The 21355-nt window shown below is 34.2% G+C and overlaps 5 protein-coding genes across 7 annotated transcripts in view; 2 read left to right on the top strand and 3 right to left on the bottom strand.

Moving 5' to 3' along the window:
- The window catches only part of LOC116844130 (coenzyme Q-binding protein COQ10, mitochondrial), a 2372-nt gene extending 1938 nt beyond the window's left edge, over positions 1 to 434 (bottom strand). Inside the window, exon 1 of one of the 2 annotated variants that reach the window (XM_032815293.1) lies at positions 271 to 434. In XM_032815293.1, coding sequence (XP_032671184.1) covers positions 271 to 272 — 2 coding nt within the window. In that variant the 5' untranslated portion in view covers positions 273 to 434. Of the gene's footprint in view, positions 1 to 137 lie in introns of both variants that reach the window. The other variant, XM_032815292.1, reaches the window with a different exon arrangement.
- A 479-nt stretch (positions 435 to 913) lies between these two features.
- On the top strand, positions 914 to 6398 carry LOC116844109 (sulfhydryl oxidase 1-like). The gene is made up of 4 exons (XM_032815239.1): positions 914 to 1263; positions 1787 to 2125; positions 2888 to 3140; positions 3286 to 6398. Exons 2-4 carry the CDS (start codon positions 1834 to 1836, stop codon positions 4769 to 4771), a joined length of 2031 nt encoding a protein of 676 aa, XP_032671130.1. The 5' UTR covers positions 914 to 1263; positions 1787 to 1833; the 3' UTR covers positions 4772 to 6398.
- Positions 6399 to 6900: 502 nt separating this feature from the next.
- LOC116844110 (probable palmitoyltransferase ZDHHC24) lies at positions 6901 to 8452 on the bottom strand. Its single transcript, XM_032815240.1, has one exon. The coding sequence runs from the start codon at positions 8077 to 8079 to the stop codon at positions 7240 to 7242; it is 840 nt and encodes a 279-aa protein (XP_032671131.1). The 5' UTR covers positions 8080 to 8452; the 3' UTR covers positions 6901 to 7239.
- Positions 8453 to 14701: 6249 nt separating this feature from the next.
- Positions 14702 to 16875, top strand: LOC116844083 (ragulator complex protein LAMTOR3-A). Its single transcript, XM_032815209.1, has 3 exons — positions 14702 to 14885; positions 15231 to 15458; positions 15764 to 16875. Exons 1-3 carry the CDS (start codon positions 14877 to 14879, stop codon positions 15899 to 15901), a joined length of 375 nt encoding a protein of 124 aa, XP_032671100.1. The 5' UTR covers positions 14702 to 14876; the 3' UTR covers positions 15902 to 16875.
- Positions 16876 to 18575: 1700 nt separating this feature from the next.
- LOC116844082 (glyoxylate reductase/hydroxypyruvate reductase-like) lies at positions 18576 to 21299 on the bottom strand. Of its 2 annotated transcripts, XM_032815208.1 has the most exons (7): positions 21152 to 21299; positions 20796 to 21045; positions 20604 to 20731; positions 20166 to 20355; positions 19607 to 19770; positions 18893 to 19183; positions 18576 to 18777 (listed from the first exon to the last, which is right to left on the bottom strand). In XM_032815208.1, the coding sequence occupies exons 2-7, from the start codon at positions 20873 to 20875 to the stop codon at positions 18662 to 18664; spliced, it is 969 nt and encodes a 322-aa protein (XP_032671099.1). In that variant the 5' UTR covers positions 20876 to 21045; positions 21152 to 21299; the 3' UTR covers positions 18576 to 18661. The 2 variants fall into 2 exon arrangements, with proteins under 2 accessions (XP_032671099.1, XP_032671098.1); XM_032815207.1 differs by having other exon boundaries at positions 20796 to 21299.
- Positions 21300 to 21355: the final 56 nt, after the last annotated feature.

Below are 21355 nucleotides of genomic sequence, written 5' to 3' on the forward strand. Positions count from 1 at the left end.
TATATATATATATATATATATATATATATATATATATATATATATACCTGCTAAATTATATACTTTTTAATCACTAATATTAAAACATTATATATAATTTTATATAATATAAAAGTAAAAACACGCGACAGCATTACCTGTGCATATCGAAATAAAAGCTTGAATATTATTACGATGTTTGACGATTTGCATTTAATTTTATTACTTGTTGCTTCAAAATACCATAACCTCAAAGAATTATTATTACTTTGACATTATCATTACTCTTACATTTATCTTCAATTGGGTTGAATAATAATGTTTAATTGGCCATATTTTTTATAATTCACATAAATAACATACAGCACATATATACATTCAACGAATTTCATGGAATAAGTACGTTCGGAATGTTAACTATTACACAATAGGTCTAATAGCAAATTCGGTAGCGCACTGAGTGCAAGCTAAAGATGCCTTTACATGGAAGCATCGAGTGTCGAGCGTTAAAGAGGTAGCCAATCAACGTGCCTCTTTCCGCAAGAACTACAAGTATACTTCTGGGAGTCGATTCTAGGCCTGTTCTTTGTAGCTGCACTACTGAACTAGTGCAATAAGTTAGAGTGAGAAAACGTATATTTGTTTCACTTCAATATATTGCACCAGTTCAGCAGTGCAACTACAAAGAACAGGCCTTCTGTATCTCGAAACGAAGTGAAAATTACAAAAGTGAGCAAATATACTAGAATATTCGTAAATATTCATTGGTCAGTGCCTAGTGAATGTGCTCACTTTTGTAATTTTCACTTCGTTTCGAGATACCGAATTGACTCTCAGGAGCAAGAGCAGACCATAGAATATTACAGTTATAGATGGGTGATTATACTATTCTCTCGAATCCAGATCTCATTCGCTCTACACTCGTTATCGTAAGCACCCATAGTCAAAGGTTTGAGTCAAAAAGAGATAAAGAGAAAGAAATAGGAAGCAAAGAGCATATTGTAGATCAGGCTGTACAGTGCGTGAGCGCCCAAAAGGAACACAGCCAGAAAGTATATGCGTTTGATGCACATGCGTGCAAAGGGGACTCATTTAACACACTTATCAAATGTCTGGTTTTGTCAAATTACACGGTCACGATCAGTGCCATTCACATCTATTAAAGTAAATTAGTAAATTACTCTTCGACGCTAATGTTGAAGTAGAACTGGTGCAGTTCTTCAACATTCGACTGTCAGTTGACTGAGAATCTGCGTCTCGAACGATACGAGTTAACGAAGAGAGGTAGGGTGTCCACATAATGCATTTTATTTAGTATAATATAATACTTAATCGCATATGATTTTTATTGATTGTGTGTTAAATTATGACGATATATATATATATATTGATAGTGATATTGTCGTGATTTTATATTATCCAAATGAATTTCTCTTATAGCATGTAACAAAATTTTACTGGCAACGAAATTACTTTGATTTATGATTAAGTATTTGTGTCATTAGATTTTTAAAGATAAAGTAATCAACAGTAATTTTAATAACTGGTATTTTATTTATTAGAAAATATATTTTTTAATAGCTTTTGATTATTTCCAAGAACCTGATATTTTCATACAACATAAGATGTCATATCTAAATTATAAAAATACTTGGAATTATGTATAAGCTATCTTTCTTTATATAATTGGAATATTGCTTATACATATGTGCAAATATATAAGTCCTAGTAAAATACAACATGAGTATCAAAGATAGTGACATATATATGTTTACTCTGATTCCATATTGACATTGTTTATTTATAGAAAAAACAGAGTGATTAGACTCTAATGTCAGATATCAGAGACACAAGATGAAGCAACTGGGTGTAGCAGAAATTATGCTGAGATTGTGCCTACTCATCATTCTAATGACAGTTCAGAACAGCACAGCTGGTGTAGGACGCAAGGATCAATATCAAAATCTGATAGGTAGCCAAGGCTTATACAATGCCAGCGATGATGTAATGATCCTTAACGCTACAAACTTCAGGACAACTATATATGGTAGCACCAAGGGATGGCTGGTCGAATTCTATAATAGCTGGTGTGGTTTCTGTTATAGATTTGCACCTACTTGGAAAGCTTTGGCAAGTGATATTCTCTGTAAGTTTTCTATTTTGAGCAGATAATTATATAAAAATGGTTAATTAATCAATAGTTTCAACATCTATTTTAGACATATTCATAATAATGTTTTTGACAAGTTCTTAAATTCTGAGAATTACTAATGTTTCAAACTCTCTGTAACATTATTTATTCTACAATATATATATAATTATAGAAGGAACTCAATTTACGAGGCAAACAAAAACAATTAATTGGAAAATCTATGTTTATTTAAGGCTCTTAGATACTTGTCACAGCTATGTTAAATTGCAATGGTAATTGCGATCAGAGGTAAGGAATGACGCGCTGAAAATTCTTGCTTGTCATTTTTAAATGAAAAGATGTTTGAGTGAAAAAACACTTCAGAGATCATTTGCAAAACACATACAGAACTACGTTAAGTTTATGGCTATTTATTGACAGTCAAGAGAAAAGGTTAGTTTTCTGAGCATATCACAAGTGCACACAAGTAATGTGAAGTATTCTTTTATACAAATATTTTTTTACTTAAAAATGGCATGCAAAATTTTTGGGCATGTTCTTTCTCGCCTCTGACGTCACTAATTAAGAGGTCCGCGACAAAGAACCTCAAGTCCTCGTTTGTTTCTACTGATTTATTTATTTATTTTTTAATTCCATTAAAAACGATCTATTAGTGTCCCAGTTTTTGTAGTCACAATTCTATAGACGATATCATGAAGTTTTTTATTTATATGTATTCACATTATAGAAATGAATGAAAACAAAACCATATTTCAGCTTGGAACGACATCGTAGTAGTTGCCGCGATAGATTGCGCCAATGACGAGAACAATCCGATCTGTCGCGATTATGAGATTATGCATTATCCGATGTTGAAGTATTTCTCCGTGAATGCGCATCCACCGTCTCTGGGTGTAGTAATAGAGAAAGGAGACGGTATTGATTCAGTAAGACACAATTTAGTTAGTAAACTTGAAACAGAACAGCAGGAAGGACGAGGATCCACATGGCCTAACATTGCACCATATAGGTAATGTATCATAAATATTTCACACTTAAATCGCAATTTTGTTGCTAAAAATTTGCAAATTTGTTGTTAAAAAAGGAAATTCCATCCTTCGCTCTTCAAAAAAGATTCGTTCATAATATTTCCAAAACAACCTTACTGATTGCAGGAACGTCGAAATAACAGACGTATGGAAAACAGCTTCCAGTAACGTAAAGCATTTCTTCCTAATTTTCGAGGAAACAGATTCCCATTTAGGTACCGAAGTAATTCTTGATCTACACAGGATCAACAGCTTGCAGATACGCAGAGTGACCTCTGACAATGAGTTGCTGTGCGTGACGAACAAGGTGACAAAATTCCCGACTTTGATAGGCTTTAGCCGTAACGAATCGCACAGAGTAATCAACGTTAGAATACCGACGAGGCAAGGTGTTCGACGCGCCATCAAGGATTACGTGATTGCGAGAGGAGTGAATATCTACGGGGCGAGTACAATGACGACAACGACAACGACGATGATGACTACGACGACGTCAACGTCAACGACGTCGCGTGACGCGCATCAAACAACAGTCGCAGTGACGATCGAAAAAGCTCACGAAGGAGAACGACAATCAACACCGAAGAAAAAGACAGATGACCGTCTGTATCAGCTCGATTTGGAAAATGCACTACGATATTCAATCAATCACGAGATACCACTAATAAAGTCGATAGAAGACGAGAAAATGGAGGCGTTACGAAGATATCTAGCGGTACTAGCAGCGTATTTTCCTTTACAACGAAGCAATATGTATCTGGAGGTAATCCGTGACGTTATCGAAAGCAAAATCCGCGTAACCGGTGAAGAATTCAGTCAGTTAGTGAAGACAACGGAAGAAGAGATGTCGCCAGTATATTCGGCACCTCGTCGATGGATAGGGTGCAAAGGTAGTGCGAATTCGTACAGAGGTTATCCTTGCGGCTTGTGGACAATGTTTCATACGTTGACCGTGAACTTCGCGCTAGAAGATAGGGATAAGTCTCAAGCCTTCTTGCAGGATAATCCCGCGACAGTGCTGCGAGCGATGCACGGCTACATCAAGATTTTCTTCGGATGCGCCGACTGTGCCACTCACTTCGTGGAAATGGCCGCGAGGAATGGTATATTCGATGTGCGTAGCAAAGACGAAAGTGTGCTCTGGCTATGGCGAGCTCACAATGAAGTGAATGCACGGCTTTCGGGCGATAACACGGAAGATCCCGAGCACAAGAAAATACAGTACCCTTCGATTGAGCACTGCGTAAGCTGTAAATTTGCTAATGGTAGCTGGAACGAGGAGGAGGTGTTACGATATCTGAAGCGCAAATATAGCTATAGCGGCATTAAGTACGACGGGATTGACAATAGCGACAGTACCGATGGTATGATCAATGGCAATGGGTCGAGAGTGAAGAGGCCGGAGAGACTCGCTATGGAAGCCAAGCGTGCCACTTCCGGAGAGGGCCTGAATGGATTCGACATCAGCATCTGGCTAGTGTTGTATGTTATGTCGTCTGTAATATTCACGTTGGTATGTTCAAGAGAGCTCAAAAGTTATAAGAGGAGAATGTGGGCACAGGAGGAAAGTTATAAAAAGAAGAGAAGTCACATAAATCTGATGACTGTGTGATACTTCTCTTCTTTTTTTGCTTCAAACTCTACTCATCGCACGTAATCATTCTTGCGCGTGCAAAACATTCCTAAAACTAAATTTGCAAATATCGTCCCGATTTCGAGATGTTTTGACTAAAAAAAATAATGTTGTACAAATTCAAAGCATATAATATCTTCTGGCTCCAAGTTGTACATTTACGTCTGCATTGGCATATGCAATTCAACGGGGAAAACTTACCTTTGTTGGTGCCGTGTAATGTAATAAGTAAATAAGTAATTAATACTGCCAATAGCAAAGACGATAAAACCGAGATATTGCAGCTATATATATACAGTTAAGTATGTTACTTTCAAAAAGTTTTTATCTTAGTAAAAGTAGATTAAACTTATTTTAAGCATTTTAAAAATTTATTTTAACTATTCCCAGTATATAGGAAAGAAAAATGTATTTTTCGGCGAGTTACAAGGAAAAATTGAGAATTATTGCTTTAAGTATTTAATTCCAACTTATGGTTTAGTCCTCTAAAACTTGTTTGAAGATATATATATCCTTATTATAGAATTTTACATATATATGATATACAAAACTCGTCATACATAGAAGATATAGCAATATAGATATATACAATGGAATATATAATGTATACAATTGATACAGACATAAGTAATATATAACGATTATATTTATTTGATCACTACACGTATCTGAAGAGTAATGCTCTTATCACATATTTTCTTTAATATATTAGAAATTATGACCTTTATTCTAAGCTCTCTTTTTTATCGACAAAAGCGCTTTTCTAAGTATGGTATATAAGCCTTTTTATTGGTTTTCAGTCACATTTAGAGAAGCATTTCTATTGATAAAAAAGAAGTATTTCTATCAATAAAAGAGAGAATTCAGAATAAGGACTTATGTATCTATAATCGTCATAAAATAAGATCTTTGATCAAAGATTATAACATAGGTAGCGTGCAACATAAACATCCAACACTTCTTTGTCAGCATATAAGAGTTTTTAATGCTGTGACAAATAATTTTTTATCAAATTTATAACATCACTACAATTGTAAACCCTAAACGCTGAATAATATAAACATTACTGGTTATTGCAAGATATCAAACAGCAAATCGCATATTTACATATCCTTTTTCTATTTATATTTTTATATCAGTTTTATATACATTTTTTTGTTTATTTAACATTATAAAGCTTTATACTGTTTGAAGTAGGCATTCTAGTGAAAAATCGAATCCATAGCTGTTAATGTATATGATAAATTAAGCGAATAAATGTATATGATAAATTAAGCGAATAAAATTTTATAATGTAAGTAAAAAATTGTATAATGTAAACTAGTCTATATCTAACCAGCGCGCAATTCTGCTTGTACATTTAAAGAGATTGTATAAGAAATATGATTGTGATATACCTATAATCTGATTGAAAGTTAATATTTTGTGAATCCATCTGTACATAGATTTTTAAGAAAAATAGGTTTCTGCTGTATATCATGCACATTATGTCATGGCCTTTTTATGTACAGTTTTCTAATGTAAGATTCTAATGTGTATGCAGTTAAATATAATTTCGCATATTTGAAAATATGAAAAAAAATAAATGTATAAGGTATAATTAATACGCATCAGAGATTCCCTACATTTACATACCCATGCTGAAGAAGAATGCTTTTAAAAGAAGAAATTTTAAAAGTTTTTATATATACTCTCATCTAACATTAGAATACAAATAGTTAATAATTAATATAATTTGATATATACAGAGTGTATCTTCCCCCGTCCACTAGGTATATAACGTTATTTCTCAGAAAATTTGAGTCGAAAAATTCCGAACGAAAATGTCGAGATGTCACTAGTTCACGAAATACAAACGATCGAGAAAACAATATTTCGCAAACTATGCTTCGGACGATCAAATGGACAGCAAATCTATTTTCTCCGATTAATTTTAAGCAGATTTCATTTTAATAGATTTTTAATTTAGAGCTTAGCTATAAAGATGTATTAAATGTTGAAAAACTATGTACTTATTGGGCAGGGGAAAGATAAAACACCCTGTAAAACTCCAAAGGTCTAAGAGAGAGAGAGAGGGACAATTATTACACAATTATCCGTATAATGGATATGTTCCAATAAATTTATTACATATATAATTATATCGTCTGTTAGTTTCACAAATACAATTAATATATATGTATGATATAATTACAATATTTACAAAGAATATACATCAATGTGCATACACACATTATATTATGAATGTATGACAAATTTCAAAATGCACTGCAATTTTTAATAGTTTTACTTTTAGCACTGTTTTTAATTAAACAAATATAATTTTCCCAAGCAGTGAGTTAATTTTTTTACAATTCCAATCATGAAAACAACATTGTTGATGTTAGCAATATAAACAAACTAATGCTTCAAGACATCTTGTATAAATGTAATTTCACAAAAACGATTCAATCGTTCTTTAAACACATATTACACCATGAGGTGCCATCATGAGGTAACTGTGATTTTACATAAGGAAGCAACCATGTCAAATACCATCGTTCTCCAAATACATCTTTAATATTGTCCTTCCAACCCATGTTATACATATAATTATTTTTGTTACTCTCATTACTTACAACACCTCTAAATATCAAATTGAAATGATAAATACACAACACTCCCGCATACAGAGTGCCTACGAACGACACAACGTACAGCACCAAGTAGAACTGATCGATGGACATATCGATACCAAAAAAGAAGATCACTAAAGGGAAAACCATTCTAAGAACTGTTGAGAACTCGAAAGGTACCCTACTCCAAACAAAAAAGCTGCCGTAACAGAAGGCGTACGCTGCGCCGAGGAACAAATACCATAAAAACATGATGAAATAACGGTGATTGTAGAAGCCTATGCAGTAGCCAGCAAATATGCAATGGTGATTGCGCTTGAGAATGCAAATGTCACAGGTGTGGCAATGCCATGATCGCGGTGGCGATAGGGTCTCGCAAGCCACGCACAGCCACCACCCGTTCTCTGGTTTTGCTGTGCCTATTGACATCACGTTCCTGACGGTACTGGTGTCACACAGCACCGTATACGTGTAGTTGCCTACTATATTTAGCATGATGAAAGTACCGAGAACAAAGTGTAGCGTGTATTGCAAGCTCTCGTCCTTGTAGAATTCCGGCAATACCACCCACAATCCGAACCAATATATCAATGGCACTATGGTCAATACGAAAACCATCGACGCTAGATCGCCGGCAGTCCGCGGCCATATCTTCTTCCGCATCACTACCATTCTACCCGCTACTTGCCGTTACTGTTTTCCTCAGTTCATTTAATTCTCCTACACGCCACACAGTATTCAGCTATATTTTTTCTGCTCTTTTTCTCTTATCAACGTATCTGTCAGAACCGTCCTCTATATTTCTCCTTTACTTTTCTCTTAGATAATTTCTTTAGGATATAATAACAAACTTTTTTCTTCCTAATTTTCGTTTTTTTTAATGATCTATTTTAGTTGTCACAGAATTTTTCGATAACAGCTGATGAAAGTTTACAAATTATCACTATTCTGTGAGCCATGGAGGTATTTTCTTCAAAGCGCTCAAGGTACATCACGCGCACGCAGTACGCCCTTCCTTCCTTCTTGGTTTGGCCCCGGATAGAATCCATCGCCATCTGGTGTTTCCAACAGATTTGAGCAGCCATAAGATGGCCGCTTAATTCAAATACTGATATCCGAGTTTTTTAAGAATTTACAAACGATGTCTAAAACAATCGGTGTTTCAATGAATGCGAGTTCGTGTATGTCCTTTGAAAGATTAAATCTATGCAGATCCAATAGCAATGCATCAGCATGCCTTTTAAAGTCAATACAATCAAAAAAAAGATGATTCGCTGATTGAGAATCGTGACCACACGGGCAGGATTTATTTGTAGTTATGCCTTTGTCGTACAAATGTACAGTTGCACATGTACAAGTTGCACCTGGTATGAAATGACCTAAGTCTATTAATTATAACAATGTACTTTCTAGGAATATGCTTAAATTGCTTGAACCATGGATTTGACAACTCTTTGTTTCTGGTTCTATTAAAATATCTGTAGCCTTTATATGAAGCAGTTTGTTCCAATATAGAGTATGAAATCTGTTTATAGTGTTTCAAAGTTGCTGAACAGAAGTTAGAATAAAAATAGCGGTTTTCATGATGAGCAACAAGATTTGTACTCTGATGTGTTGCCTGCGATGCGAGAAAGTCTACTAGATCATTGCCATAAAGATTAATGTGCCCAGGGGCCCAGGCAATCATTATATTACTACCAAAGTTATTGGCCGAGAGCAAGAGTTTCTTGATCACATATATATAGTGTGGTTTAGATCCTTGGTAATCCACCGAGCTAATAGCTGTTACCACGCTTTTAGCGTCGGTAACGATTAAATAATTAGTCCCAATTTGTGATTTTATATACGAAATGGCTTTGATAATAGCTAAGGCTTCGATTTCAAAAATAGAAAAATAACTATTTGTAGAGCCCATAATGTATTTTTTGTTCCATTCGAAGTAACAGGCGTACCCTCCAAGACCATCAACCATCTTCGAGCCGTCGGTGAAAATAACGTGATAGAATATAACTTCAGACTATCCTTAAATATAACATCCGCCTTACTCATTGTGCGGCACGATTCTGAAATGAGATTTGGTAGATTATCAACAGCGAATAAAGATGCATTAAAATTTTTATCGATTTGAGTAAGCCCTTTCAAGTTAAGAAATTGGGCTCCAAAGTTTACATCAGTAAGGAGTACACCCAGTGATCCCAGTGGTCTGTTCTTTTCAGCTGCACTGTTGAACTGGTGCAATAAGTTAGAGTGAGAAAACATATCTTGTTTCACTTTAACTTATTGCACTGCAGTTCAGCAGTGCAGCCGAAAAGAACAGACCACAGATAGGCCCGCTTTTTCGCGCATGCGCGACGAAAACAGCTTCAATGAAGTATATAATGTTCTAAAAAGAGAGTGCCGTTGAGCCAAATTATGTTTGCTCATAAAAAAAGAATAACATATATTGAATTTAATTTATAAAATTATATATAGAATTTAATGTATAAAATTATATATACTTCATTGAAGCTGTTTCATGCATGCGCGGAAAAATGTACCTATCTGGGATCACTGAGTGCCCTGGGCAGCGATCATGTAACTTTTCCCCTAGGGCGGAAACGTGAAAAGTTTCACGTGAACTCGTGATCACTAAACTCGGCGAAGCATAGAAACATGAAACTTTTCACGTGAACTTGTTAGCCATGAAATATGCTGGCGGAAAAGTGAAAATCTAGTGACGTGATAAATACGGAATATATTGTTACGTCCACGATAAATAACTATATAGGGAAATTTGAAAGTAGTGAAATCAGTGACTTACGTGGACGGTCAACAGAGTGATGGCTCCGCTTTTGGGTCACTCTGCTTTTCACCGAGTTTACCCTGGGTCTCGGGAGCCTGGCGAAACGATTGATGAATCTGGCGGAAAATCAGCGGTGCTTGTTCTCCTGGCTCGGCCTCGGATGTTCCGATACCACGCGGGTTGATGCGGCCCGCGATTCAGAATTTGATTTCGCAACGTTTGAAATATGAAGGGTAGGCAAAGTAATTGCAACACAGTCGGATTTTACGACTAAGTATAATATGCTGAATAAGTACACGAAGCTACCAGAGACTAACTATGAGAAGAAAATAATTATATATATTGCCTTCTCTACAAATGCGCGCGCTTTTATATGTCGCTTTATCGCTGAGAGTCGTTCTCCGATTGGTCCATGGAGTTATGGCGAGGGAAGAGATTCATTCCTTTGCATGATGTCACCGCGTCGGTGTCCTGAGTGATGTTTGGGATTCAGTTTTCATGCTCCTGTTTATGTTGGCTTGCTCATGTTTATGTTGGCTTATCGCACTGAGCGATAGCGGTTTCTTTGGGTCGATCCGTTGATTTCGAGACTCTCCAGCAGCACGCAGCATTCGGTATTTTAATTATAATGTTTTAACGCTCGCGAATATGCATATGCGCACGTACTTACATCTAGTAACATAGGGATAAAATATCTAGTGATGTCTGAAATCAGACAAGTCGGCCTCCCGGTCTATAATAATATATTGTTAATGTTCTAAAATAGATCCGGACGTTACAATATTATGCTACTGCTGTGATGAGATACAGGAAACATAACAGCCCAGAGCGCGGAACGAGAACGGAACCAATCATGAGCGGAAGTAATCACGAGCGAAAACTGTGGAACGCGCGTGTTTGGTTCCGCTCTCGTTCCGCGCTCCGTTATTCCGCTGCATGGGTTTGCACCTTAAGTTTATTGGTGAATACCGGCCATAGATTATGCGCGCATGATGTGCTTTGCAAAATTCTCGAGCAGGGCTGCGTTCGGAAACGTCACTCGAATACTCTTCCTCTCTTTTTATCTCTTGTATCTTGCTCACTCCAACGTAACGGATACACTTGGGTGACGTTTCCGAATGCAGCCCAGGGCAGCGATCACGTAACTTCGAGCGAATCTTTTCACTTTTCACTTTTCGCTCTATCGATTTCACGTAAACTTTTTCATTGTTCACGAAATCAAGTAACTCTACCAGGTATGTAAATATGAAGCCGGAATTTTTGTATAGAAAATACACGTTTATTGTATGAAAATGATAAAAAATATTTTATTCGAAGTATTGCCCATCGCTAGCTATACATTTTTCCCACCTGTCTGACAATTTGTGGATGCCACGCCAAAAAAACTGTTGCTCTTTTGAGGCAAACCAGTCATCGAGCCATTTTCATACATTTTCGTAAGAAGTGAAGCGCTGTTTAGCAAGTGCGTGTCCCATTGATGCAAATAAATAGTAATCGGACAGAGCCAAGTCTGGTGAGTAAGCCGCATGCGAAAGTATTTCCCAACTAAACGCCTCAATCATTTCCTTGACTAGTTTTGCTGTGTGTGATGGTGCATTATCATGAAGCAAAATCACTTTGTGTTGCCTTTTTTTATATTCTGGTCGTTTTTCACGCAAAGCTTGATTCAAATCGATCATTTGTTGTCGGTAGCGTTCAGTATTAACGGTTTGGCCAGGTTTTAGCAACTCATAATAGATCACACCCTTCTGATCCCACCAAACACAGAGCATTGTCTTCCGTCCATAGCGATTTGGCCTTGCAGTCGATGTCGATGGTTCGCCTGGAGTTACCCATGATCTTTTACGCTTAGGATTCTCAAAATATATCCACTTTTCATCGCCAGTCACAATTCGATGGAGAAATGACTTTCTTTTGTACCTGGCGAGCAGCATTTCGCAAGTGGTTTTTCGGTTTTCCTGCTGTCTTTCATTCAGTTCATGTGGAACCCATTTTCCCATCTTCTGGATCTTTCCCATGGCTTTCAAACGTATGGAGACGGCTTCTCGTGTCACATTTAATTGATCCGCGAGTTGTTGTTGCGTTTGAGTGTCATCCTCATCCAACAATGCTTGCAATTCGCTGTCTTCAAACTTTTTCGGTGGTCTTCCACGTTCTTCGTTTCTCACGTCAAAATCGCCACTTTTGAATTTTTTAAACCACTCAAAGCACTGTGATTTACCAAGAGCATGCTCACCGTAAGCTTCGACAAGCATTCGATGCGATTCTGCAGCAGTTTTCTTCAAATGGTAACAGAAAATCAATGCTGTCCGCAAATCGTAGTTTCCTAAGCATGTTCAACTGGCTTTGTGTTAACCCATTATTCAGTCTATGTTTATTGGTCAAACAATACTTATAAGCTTTATGATTGGCTAGTAGAGACTTATGATGTCATTAATCGCTCTCGGAGCGATTAATCCAGGGCTAGTCGAACACACTATAACTCAACTCGGGTAGGACCCGATTGATCACGATACGATTGGACACAGATTGTAATGATTGGTTCGACCTAGTAATTCACTAGATAATTCTTTTCATCGGTTGGTTGTGTCCAATCGTACCGTGGTCAATCGGGACGCTCCCACTCAACTCGACCCAACTTTGGGTATTTTGGAAGCATCCATGGCCTAACACCCAACAAAGAAATCACTAGATTATTTTATTTTACCATATAAATACTAAAAAATACGCACACTTACTTTTCACGTTTTAGCCTACACAGTTTATGGCTAAAACGTGAAAAATAGTATAATACTATCATCATGCGCAAATATATAAATTGTAATATTACGCATGCGTATTCTGCAATTGAAAACATTGTGGACAACTGCTTCAGTGAATTTTATTTTGTATGATTGCATACTTTTTTAAAATTGAAATTATATGATAAAGAATTTTTCCTAAAATATACAAAGAAAAGATTACAACAGTATATGCATTATATTATAAATACAGATGTGCATTAAATAAAACAAGTTTATAATAATTATCACGAATATTTATAAATTGCTCACTTTTCACGATTTCATGCTAGAGAAAAATGTTATATGATCGATGGTAAAATTATATGATCGATAGTAAAAGTTATATGATCGATAGTAAAATTAAACTCACGTGAAAAGATTTATGATTGATGCCCTGGTGCAATAAGTTAAAGTGAGGTACGTATACTTCCGGTTTGGACCCAAACATGGCGAATCTAGTATCTACAGGCGATGATGTCTTATTAAAGGATTTCTAGGTATAGTACTGAATGCACCTATTTAGATTAGGTTGTACCTAGGTTAGTTTGGTTTGAAATGAGACTTAAATATATGTCTGTCTTTATTTATTTAGAAAGAAAGATAAAGATAGATATGTTTAAATTTCGCTTAAAGCCAAAATAATGGTGTAACCAAGCCTGAATTTACTTTGAAAAATCAATTAATCGAATCTAAAAACACAGATTATTTCTAAAAAAACATCGAACATCGATTAATCGAAGCAACATCGCCTATCACTAGTTTTAACCGCAAGTCTCGGCTTAACCGCCGTTACGACAAGATGTGTTCGACCAAGTTCGAACATTATGATTTTTTGGAACGTGCCTTGGAATTTTCCAAGACTTTACTCTCGAAATATGTCATAAATCGGAATAATGGCGTTGGAGCATAACTCTTAGAGAGGCCTGGAGCCAAATATTGAAGTTGAGTTAGTTTTAACCGCCTTGGTAATGGTGTTGGGGTTTTTCTGAGTAATCCCTGGAACCAACACTGAGCACTGAGCACTGAGCTTTAACCGCCGTAACATTGAGATGTGTTCGAACACCTGTGATTTTTTGGAATATGTACCTCGGTACATACCTTGATAAAAGGGCAATACAGATAAGCCTGAATCCAAGTAAAATAGGAAAAAGAAGAAGAGATCACTTTGATAGGACATCTCTTGAAAGAATATTTAACATTGAAAAAGGGGCAAAAATGATACGTTTAATTGAACAAAAAATAAAGAAAAACTCAACAAAAATCTCCACAGAACATCCTCTCTAAAGACATTCTGAGAATATCTCCAGGACATCTTCTGCTATCTAAGTTGTAAGGACCAATTATACATTACTTTTCAATATTATTTTTATTTTAGTTATTGTTATTCTTTGATATATCATCAGTTTGTATATATCTAATTATTAAAATATTTAACATTAAAAAACAACTAATTTGGAGAGTTAATTAATATAATAAGCTAGCTAAAACAGATTTGTCGCAAAAAATACATTAAAGAATAATTAAATTGAATAAACCTATAAACTATTTAAAAACATAAGAAGCATAAGTTTTTTTATTATAAAAAATTTTGAGATTTCAGTATACGTTTCTTTATTGCACTATTTCCTTTTGCAAGCATAACTGACATCAAGTTTATCAAATTTCAATACAATTCATTAAAATATTTTCTAATATAATATTTTGTTAGCAAAAATTGGTACGACATGTTATCAGCAGTTTGCTGACATCAGTTAGCAAACGCGTCCGATTTAACGCGATACACCTGTTACAAAAGATAACTACATTCAATAATTGTGCATGCTTGAGAGGAATCTTTGCTAATATATACAATTAACTGTCATTTATAAAATTATATACAAGTCTTAAAATATAATTTTAAGAAGATGACAGTAGTAAGTTAAACATGTGTGACGAAAGTATTTTTTTGTACCGAGTTTAAGGTTATGTTTGAGATCGTATGAGATACCTTTATGTTTCACTTTCGAAGTGTCTTTAATTGCAACTAAAAAGTTGATTATCGTGAATATATCTTTTTATATAGTATTGTGTTTTACACAAGAATAAATTACTAGCAATTAGCAAAATATCTAGAGCAAGTCATATACGTACATACATACATCATATATATATATATATATATATGTATGTGTGTGTGTGTGTGTGTGTGTGTATGTGTGTGTGTCACAAATTATTAAATACGATTTAAATTTTATTGGGACAATATTTTGTCATTTTAGGAATTGAAGAAGTTTCTATATGGTTTGTTAAGTGGTATAGAAGGTCTGCATAGCATATTAATTACAGACAGGGACGGAGTACCTGTTATATCTGTAGCCGATGAGAAGGCACCAGAATTAGCTATGAGAGCTAGCTTCTTGTCTACTTTTGGAATGGCAACAGACCAGGGAAGTAAACTGGGTCTTGGAAAAAATAAAACTATTATATGCATGTATAGCAATTATCAGGTAAGGTATATACTATAGGCAGATAACATTTATATTAAAATATAATAATACATAATTAATGTGTATATAAATATATTTAGGATAAACTATTATATACTAATTAATATTTGAGATAAAAGAAATTAATATAAAGAAGATAATAATTATTGCCAGAATTATAGGAATATTATTTGTATTAGTTGATAAGAGAGATAATAGAATGAGATAATGGCAGTTTAGTTATTAAAATATATATAATTATACATGATTTGTAGTACTATACTGAATTGTTTGTTGTATACTAGTTGTTCTTATTTGGTATTTAGGTGGTGCAGATGAATAAATTACCGTTGGTTGTAAGTTTCATCGCTAGTCACAATTGCAACACTGGTCACATATTGTCATTGGAAAATAAGATTGATCCTATTTTAAGTAGTTTAAAAAATGCAGTAGTGGAAGCCTGATGGTTACCTGTTGTTCATTATGGGTGATAAATGCTGAATACTACTGAGATACAAATTTATGAATCATTGTGAGTGTTATACAAACAGTGCCTGTGTTACAATGTCAGTACTTTTCTCAGTGGAAACCGATCTGTTTCTATATTTCTATTTGCTAACGCTTTTGTATGATATCAAAAGCGTATCCATATATATATATATATATATATATATATATATATATATATATATATTCTGAGAGCAGGAATAATTATAGTATATTTCAAAATAAAACTATATTGTATAGTCCTTTAAACACTTCAGAAAGATATTTTAAAGACTAAAGTGTGATTCTTTTGTCAAAGGAAAAGAAATATATATAAAAATTTTTTCTGTAAAATCATTCCTATTCAGTATAAAACTTTCCAATTAATATTATTAAATGAAAAAGTATGTGACAACAATCAAATGAAATATTAAAGATAATTTTCCAAAAATTGGATAAAGGATAAATTTGAAAATCTTACAAAATTCCAAGAAATATGTTTAAATACAATAATGTAATACTGATGTTTTACAATTTTTGAGGATATCCTACACATATCCTACACACATACGCACATGCAGTAAATAATATACAGTAAGTCATTCCAGCAGAATACCAAACAGAATAACTAAATTTAGCAAGTAATTTCCCACAGTATCTTGATAATTCACTTTGTACTAACAAAATACCTGCTTTATCATTTTTAGTGACATAGAAACTTTAACAGTTACGAATAATCAAATTAATCTGATAAATAAGTTATGTTTGTAAAGAATAATTGTAAAAAGAAATAGGGATTTCTATATTAAATCACATATCGATAAATAGTTATCTTTATAGTAATATTTATTATGCATAAATAATATAATATATAAATCATACAAGACTAAATGTACAGGAAAAGAACTATAAAGAATATACCAAGGGTTTGTCCTTGAGACTATTTAAAATACTCTGTGTTGCAATTATCGACATATTAATTATCTTATCGATCAACTCACATGTGGGAAAATTTTTCTGTAATATATGTACAGAATAAAAATCGATAATATAATGCGCTTATTCATGTGAAAAGAACTAATATGATATAATTATGAATTCTCAGAAAAACTAATACTAATCGATATTAGGTAGATTTGAATACTAATCGGTATTAGGTAGATTTAGAAGTGTATAGTTCGATGATAATGTTCCTCGAGCAATAATATCTAATCCATAGCAGCAAATATTTTCTTATTACTAAGAGATCTCATAAACAAATCGGCATTTACGATCTTATTGCGTGAACTATGTTTACGAAAATAGTTGTATCTTACAGAAAGCATTTTTATTGAAAAGTTCTTTGATTTTATTGTCAAATGAAGTCGCGATTACGAGAAAGTCACTCTACTCTAGAAGTTCGTCTAAAGCAGAATTCAGCAAGCGATACACTTTTCGGCCAATTTTTGAGAGGTTCCGCCTCGTGGTATTCCCCTTATGTTGTTACCCCGCGCGCAGCCTATGAGTTACTCGATGCTCAAGTAATTCATAAGCTGTTCGCAGGATAAAAGGTTTCTCTTTGTTTTTTCTTCACACTCAGCAATCGATTTCACCCGTCATTCTACGTACGAAAATATTAAAGTGAGCTTACCGCTCATTTTCTTAAACACTGTTGAGTCAAAGATGAAATAACAATAATAGAATAAGAGATTGTTTAGGGAAGAAATATATAGGGAAAATCGAGGCTATTTGGCCACCTGAGATAAATTGACAAAATCGATTATTTCTACTGTTCTTTAACAGATTTCAGAATCAAGCAAACCAGGATTTCAAAGTCATCTTTGATATGTTTAAAAATCTTGCTTAATTTTGTAATTTGTTATAAAATATTAAAAATAACTGGTTCTGCAAAGTTATCCCGGTAGCCGACTGGTCCCGGTCTCCCTTATACAAAAGTGGATAAAGATATTTCATATCTTGTACTAATAAGTAATTGGAAGTAAGATTAAAATGTAAAATATCTTGGAAAATTATATACTTTTGCACGATTTTATTTTACTTACCGAACTTATCAGTATTTTTATACTGATAACCAAAGAAATTGATTTATGTTAAAGAAATTCCACCAACAAAAAATTAAAATTAACATTGACAGAGATTTGAAGATCAATTCAAGGTCAAGTAAATGTTAGCATATTTTTCCCTCTCGAAATTTTACAAATTTTATTGAAGACTTTTTCATATCTTTCTTTATTTCCGAGATATTAAGCTGTGTATTGATTAAAGTAGAACACTCTGTATGTATGTACATATACCCTGTATATATGTATATATACAGGGTGTCTCACTCGTGTATGTTAAAAAAAGCCGCATATTCTATATAAATAACTTAGTCGAAAAGTTCTTCACAGTTTTTGAATATTTTTAATATTAACCGAGATATTTTCACATGAGTTAAAGTTTGAATAGTTTTCGTTCAATCAAACGGTACGCGGTTTACGCGCCATGTGCTCAGTAATCCGCTTGATCGTCCCATTGAACTCGTTATCGCTTTTAATGATATAGAGTTTTTATTGCAATTATGAATAATCAAATTAAGATTGTAATTCGATAAGCAAGTTATATTCGTAAATGCATAAAAAGAGACAGGAATTTCTATATTAAATCGATAAATACCAGTTTTTCTAATGATATTTATTATGCACAGATAATGTAAAAGTAATCTGTAAATCATATAAGGCTGAATGTAAGAAAAATTATTATAAAGGATACACCAAAGATTTGCCTTCGAGACCATTTAAAATGTTCTGAGCTGCAGTTATTGACATATTATTGCGAGTTTTGAGCGTCGCAGTACCCAAATGTGGCAAGATTTCTGTAATATTGTATATACAGCATAAAAATCGATAATATGTGCGCTTCACATGAAAAAAAAAACTAATTATACATTATAATTATGAAATATATAAATTAAATAAAAAACTACTGACCGACATTAGGCAGCTTTAGAAGTTCGTGGTCCGTTGGTAACGGTTCTGGATCGGTAACATCTAACCCAGCAGCGAATATTTTCTTATTACGAAGAGCTCTCACAAGCGAATCGGTGTTTACGATCTGGCCGCGAGCTATGTTCACTAAGATGGCCGTGTCTTTCATTTTATCGAAAATATTATCATTAAAGAGTCCTCTGGTTTCATTGTTCAATGGGGCAGCAATTACGAGGATGTCACTTTGCTCCAGAAGCTCGTCCAGAGATACGAATGTTGCTCCAAGTTCATCACCTGGATGTTATTTATTTTCAAAAAGAAGTTTGTCATTTATTGTCTAAAAAATGTCTACAAATCAATATTTTACAAGTTTACTATCCCAAAATAAATATGGTAAAGATTTCCGCGAATCACTAGAGTTTACTATACCCTGACATAATTATTTAGTAGAATAAATGTAAAAAATGTATTTTTGAAAATTACGATGGGGGTAAAAAAACCAGTTAGAGTGTAAGTGCAATTGTCAGTGTAAATAATAATTTGCAGCAATTGTTTTTGTATACAGGATGTTATACATAAACACATATATATATATATACACGCGCGTGACACTCATAGGTGGGTGGAGAAGGGATATTTAAGTCTCTTAAAATCCTTTTATACAGATGTAGAATATAATTAAGAAAGTTTATTAAAAATGTTTATCATATAACGTACCTGCTTTCTTACGCGAGTGTCCTGTATAGATAAAACGCCCCACCTCGAATCCCATTAATCGCTTAACGATTGCTTGACCAATATTTCCAAGACCAAATAACCCGACAGTAGATCTCTGTACATCCTGTCCCAATAGCCATTGTGGTCTAAATTCCATCTGACCTCTTAATTAGATTATGATATATATTTATAGCCGTGTTTCGTTTAGCATGTAATTTATACATTTCACATCTTAATTAATCCTCTATATTTTAATTTGATAAGCGACCTTAAGTTACGAGTTTTTTTTTGGAGCAAAGTGACATCCCCATAATTGCTGCCCCATTGAACAATGAAACCAGAGGACTCTTTAATGATAATGTTTTCGATAAGATGAAAGACACGGCCATCTTAGTGAACATAACTATTATAATTATGTAAAAGAAAAAGATGAAAAACACGATATATCCTGATATATCGCGATATATACATCTCTTGAGTCGTACGGAGTCTCTTAAATAGTCGGAATAATAGAGGATTAATTTTTGTATGATTTAAAATGAAATAAAATGCGAATTACTGTTCCAGTTTCAGACGACCTTCGTGAGCGCGTCTCATCGCGGATAAGATTAAGAGCACGGCAATTTCCGCAACTGCGGCAGATAATACATTAGGCGTGTGTCCCACCTTAATTCCTCTCTTCTTAATTTCGGGAACATCCAAGTGATCGTATCCAGCCGACATCGTTGATACAACTTTCAACTTTGAACCTGAAAAACAATATTAAAATATCTGTTAATTTATTACTCAACAAGATTCTGTAATCAATTATTTATCCTTTTCTCTCAATGATACAGCATATGCTTGTCCATCTATAATATTTCAGTTTTGTATTAAACTTCAGGGCAATTGTTAGTAACTTTGATAGTTCCTGTGTTACAGGCGTTACAGTAAATGGATAAGGTAACTATTTATTATAAAACATTATTTAAAGTTACTTAGATTGAATACGATTTACCGGCGATATCAAGGAATTCGCTGTTCACATACTGATGATTGCTGAGAAACACAGCGTCGTGTCCTGGGAGAGCTTGCAACACTTGTTCCCGCGTGCTTACAGCGGCTGGTATAATAGTAACGTCGCATCTGTACCGACAATATAAGCAGTATGATCTAATTTTGCGGGCATCTAAAATTTATTCGTACTCACTTGGTTCGGAGCAAATCGATGCCGGGAGCCGGCGTATCATTGCTAGTTATCAATACTCGCGGTAGGTTCGGTAGGTTCATCGTGTTCAAATTTCTATCTGATCACAATTTGTACACACACGCGAGGATAAATTGTAGGACAAATCCTATATTTAAATTCTATTAAAGGGTATATTTTGATAATTGATGATAATTAATGTAAAATAGGATTTTCTACCCAAAAGGATTTGCGAGCGCCTTCACTGTTAATACTGTGGGAAATTGTATTCATTAAAATTATATCGATGTCACGTTATCGCGAGAGGTTAAATTGAATTAACAGTACAGTACAGTATTTAGTACAGTAACAGGACGTACTTGCGCCGACGATTGCTTTGCGATAACTGTTATCACTGTGTCCTAAGAATTGTATGTTGCGTAACAAAAATTCTATTATCACGTATGTACTATGCGACAGAGATGTTATCACACGTATGCACTCAACCGGTTTAAAAATAACACAAAAGATAGTCGTTGAGGGTACAGTTACATGAGTTTAATACTTTTTGGTCTTTTATGGAT

This window comes from Odontomachus brunneus, unplaced genomic scaffold (genome assembly GCF_010583005.1).
Source record: "Odontomachus brunneus isolate Ranch 3 - 2012 unplaced genomic scaffold, Obru_v1 Obru_scaffold_039, whole genome shotgun sequence".
Lineage (NCBI taxonomy): Eukaryota > Metazoa > Arthropoda > Insecta > Hymenoptera > Formicidae > Odontomachus > Odontomachus brunneus.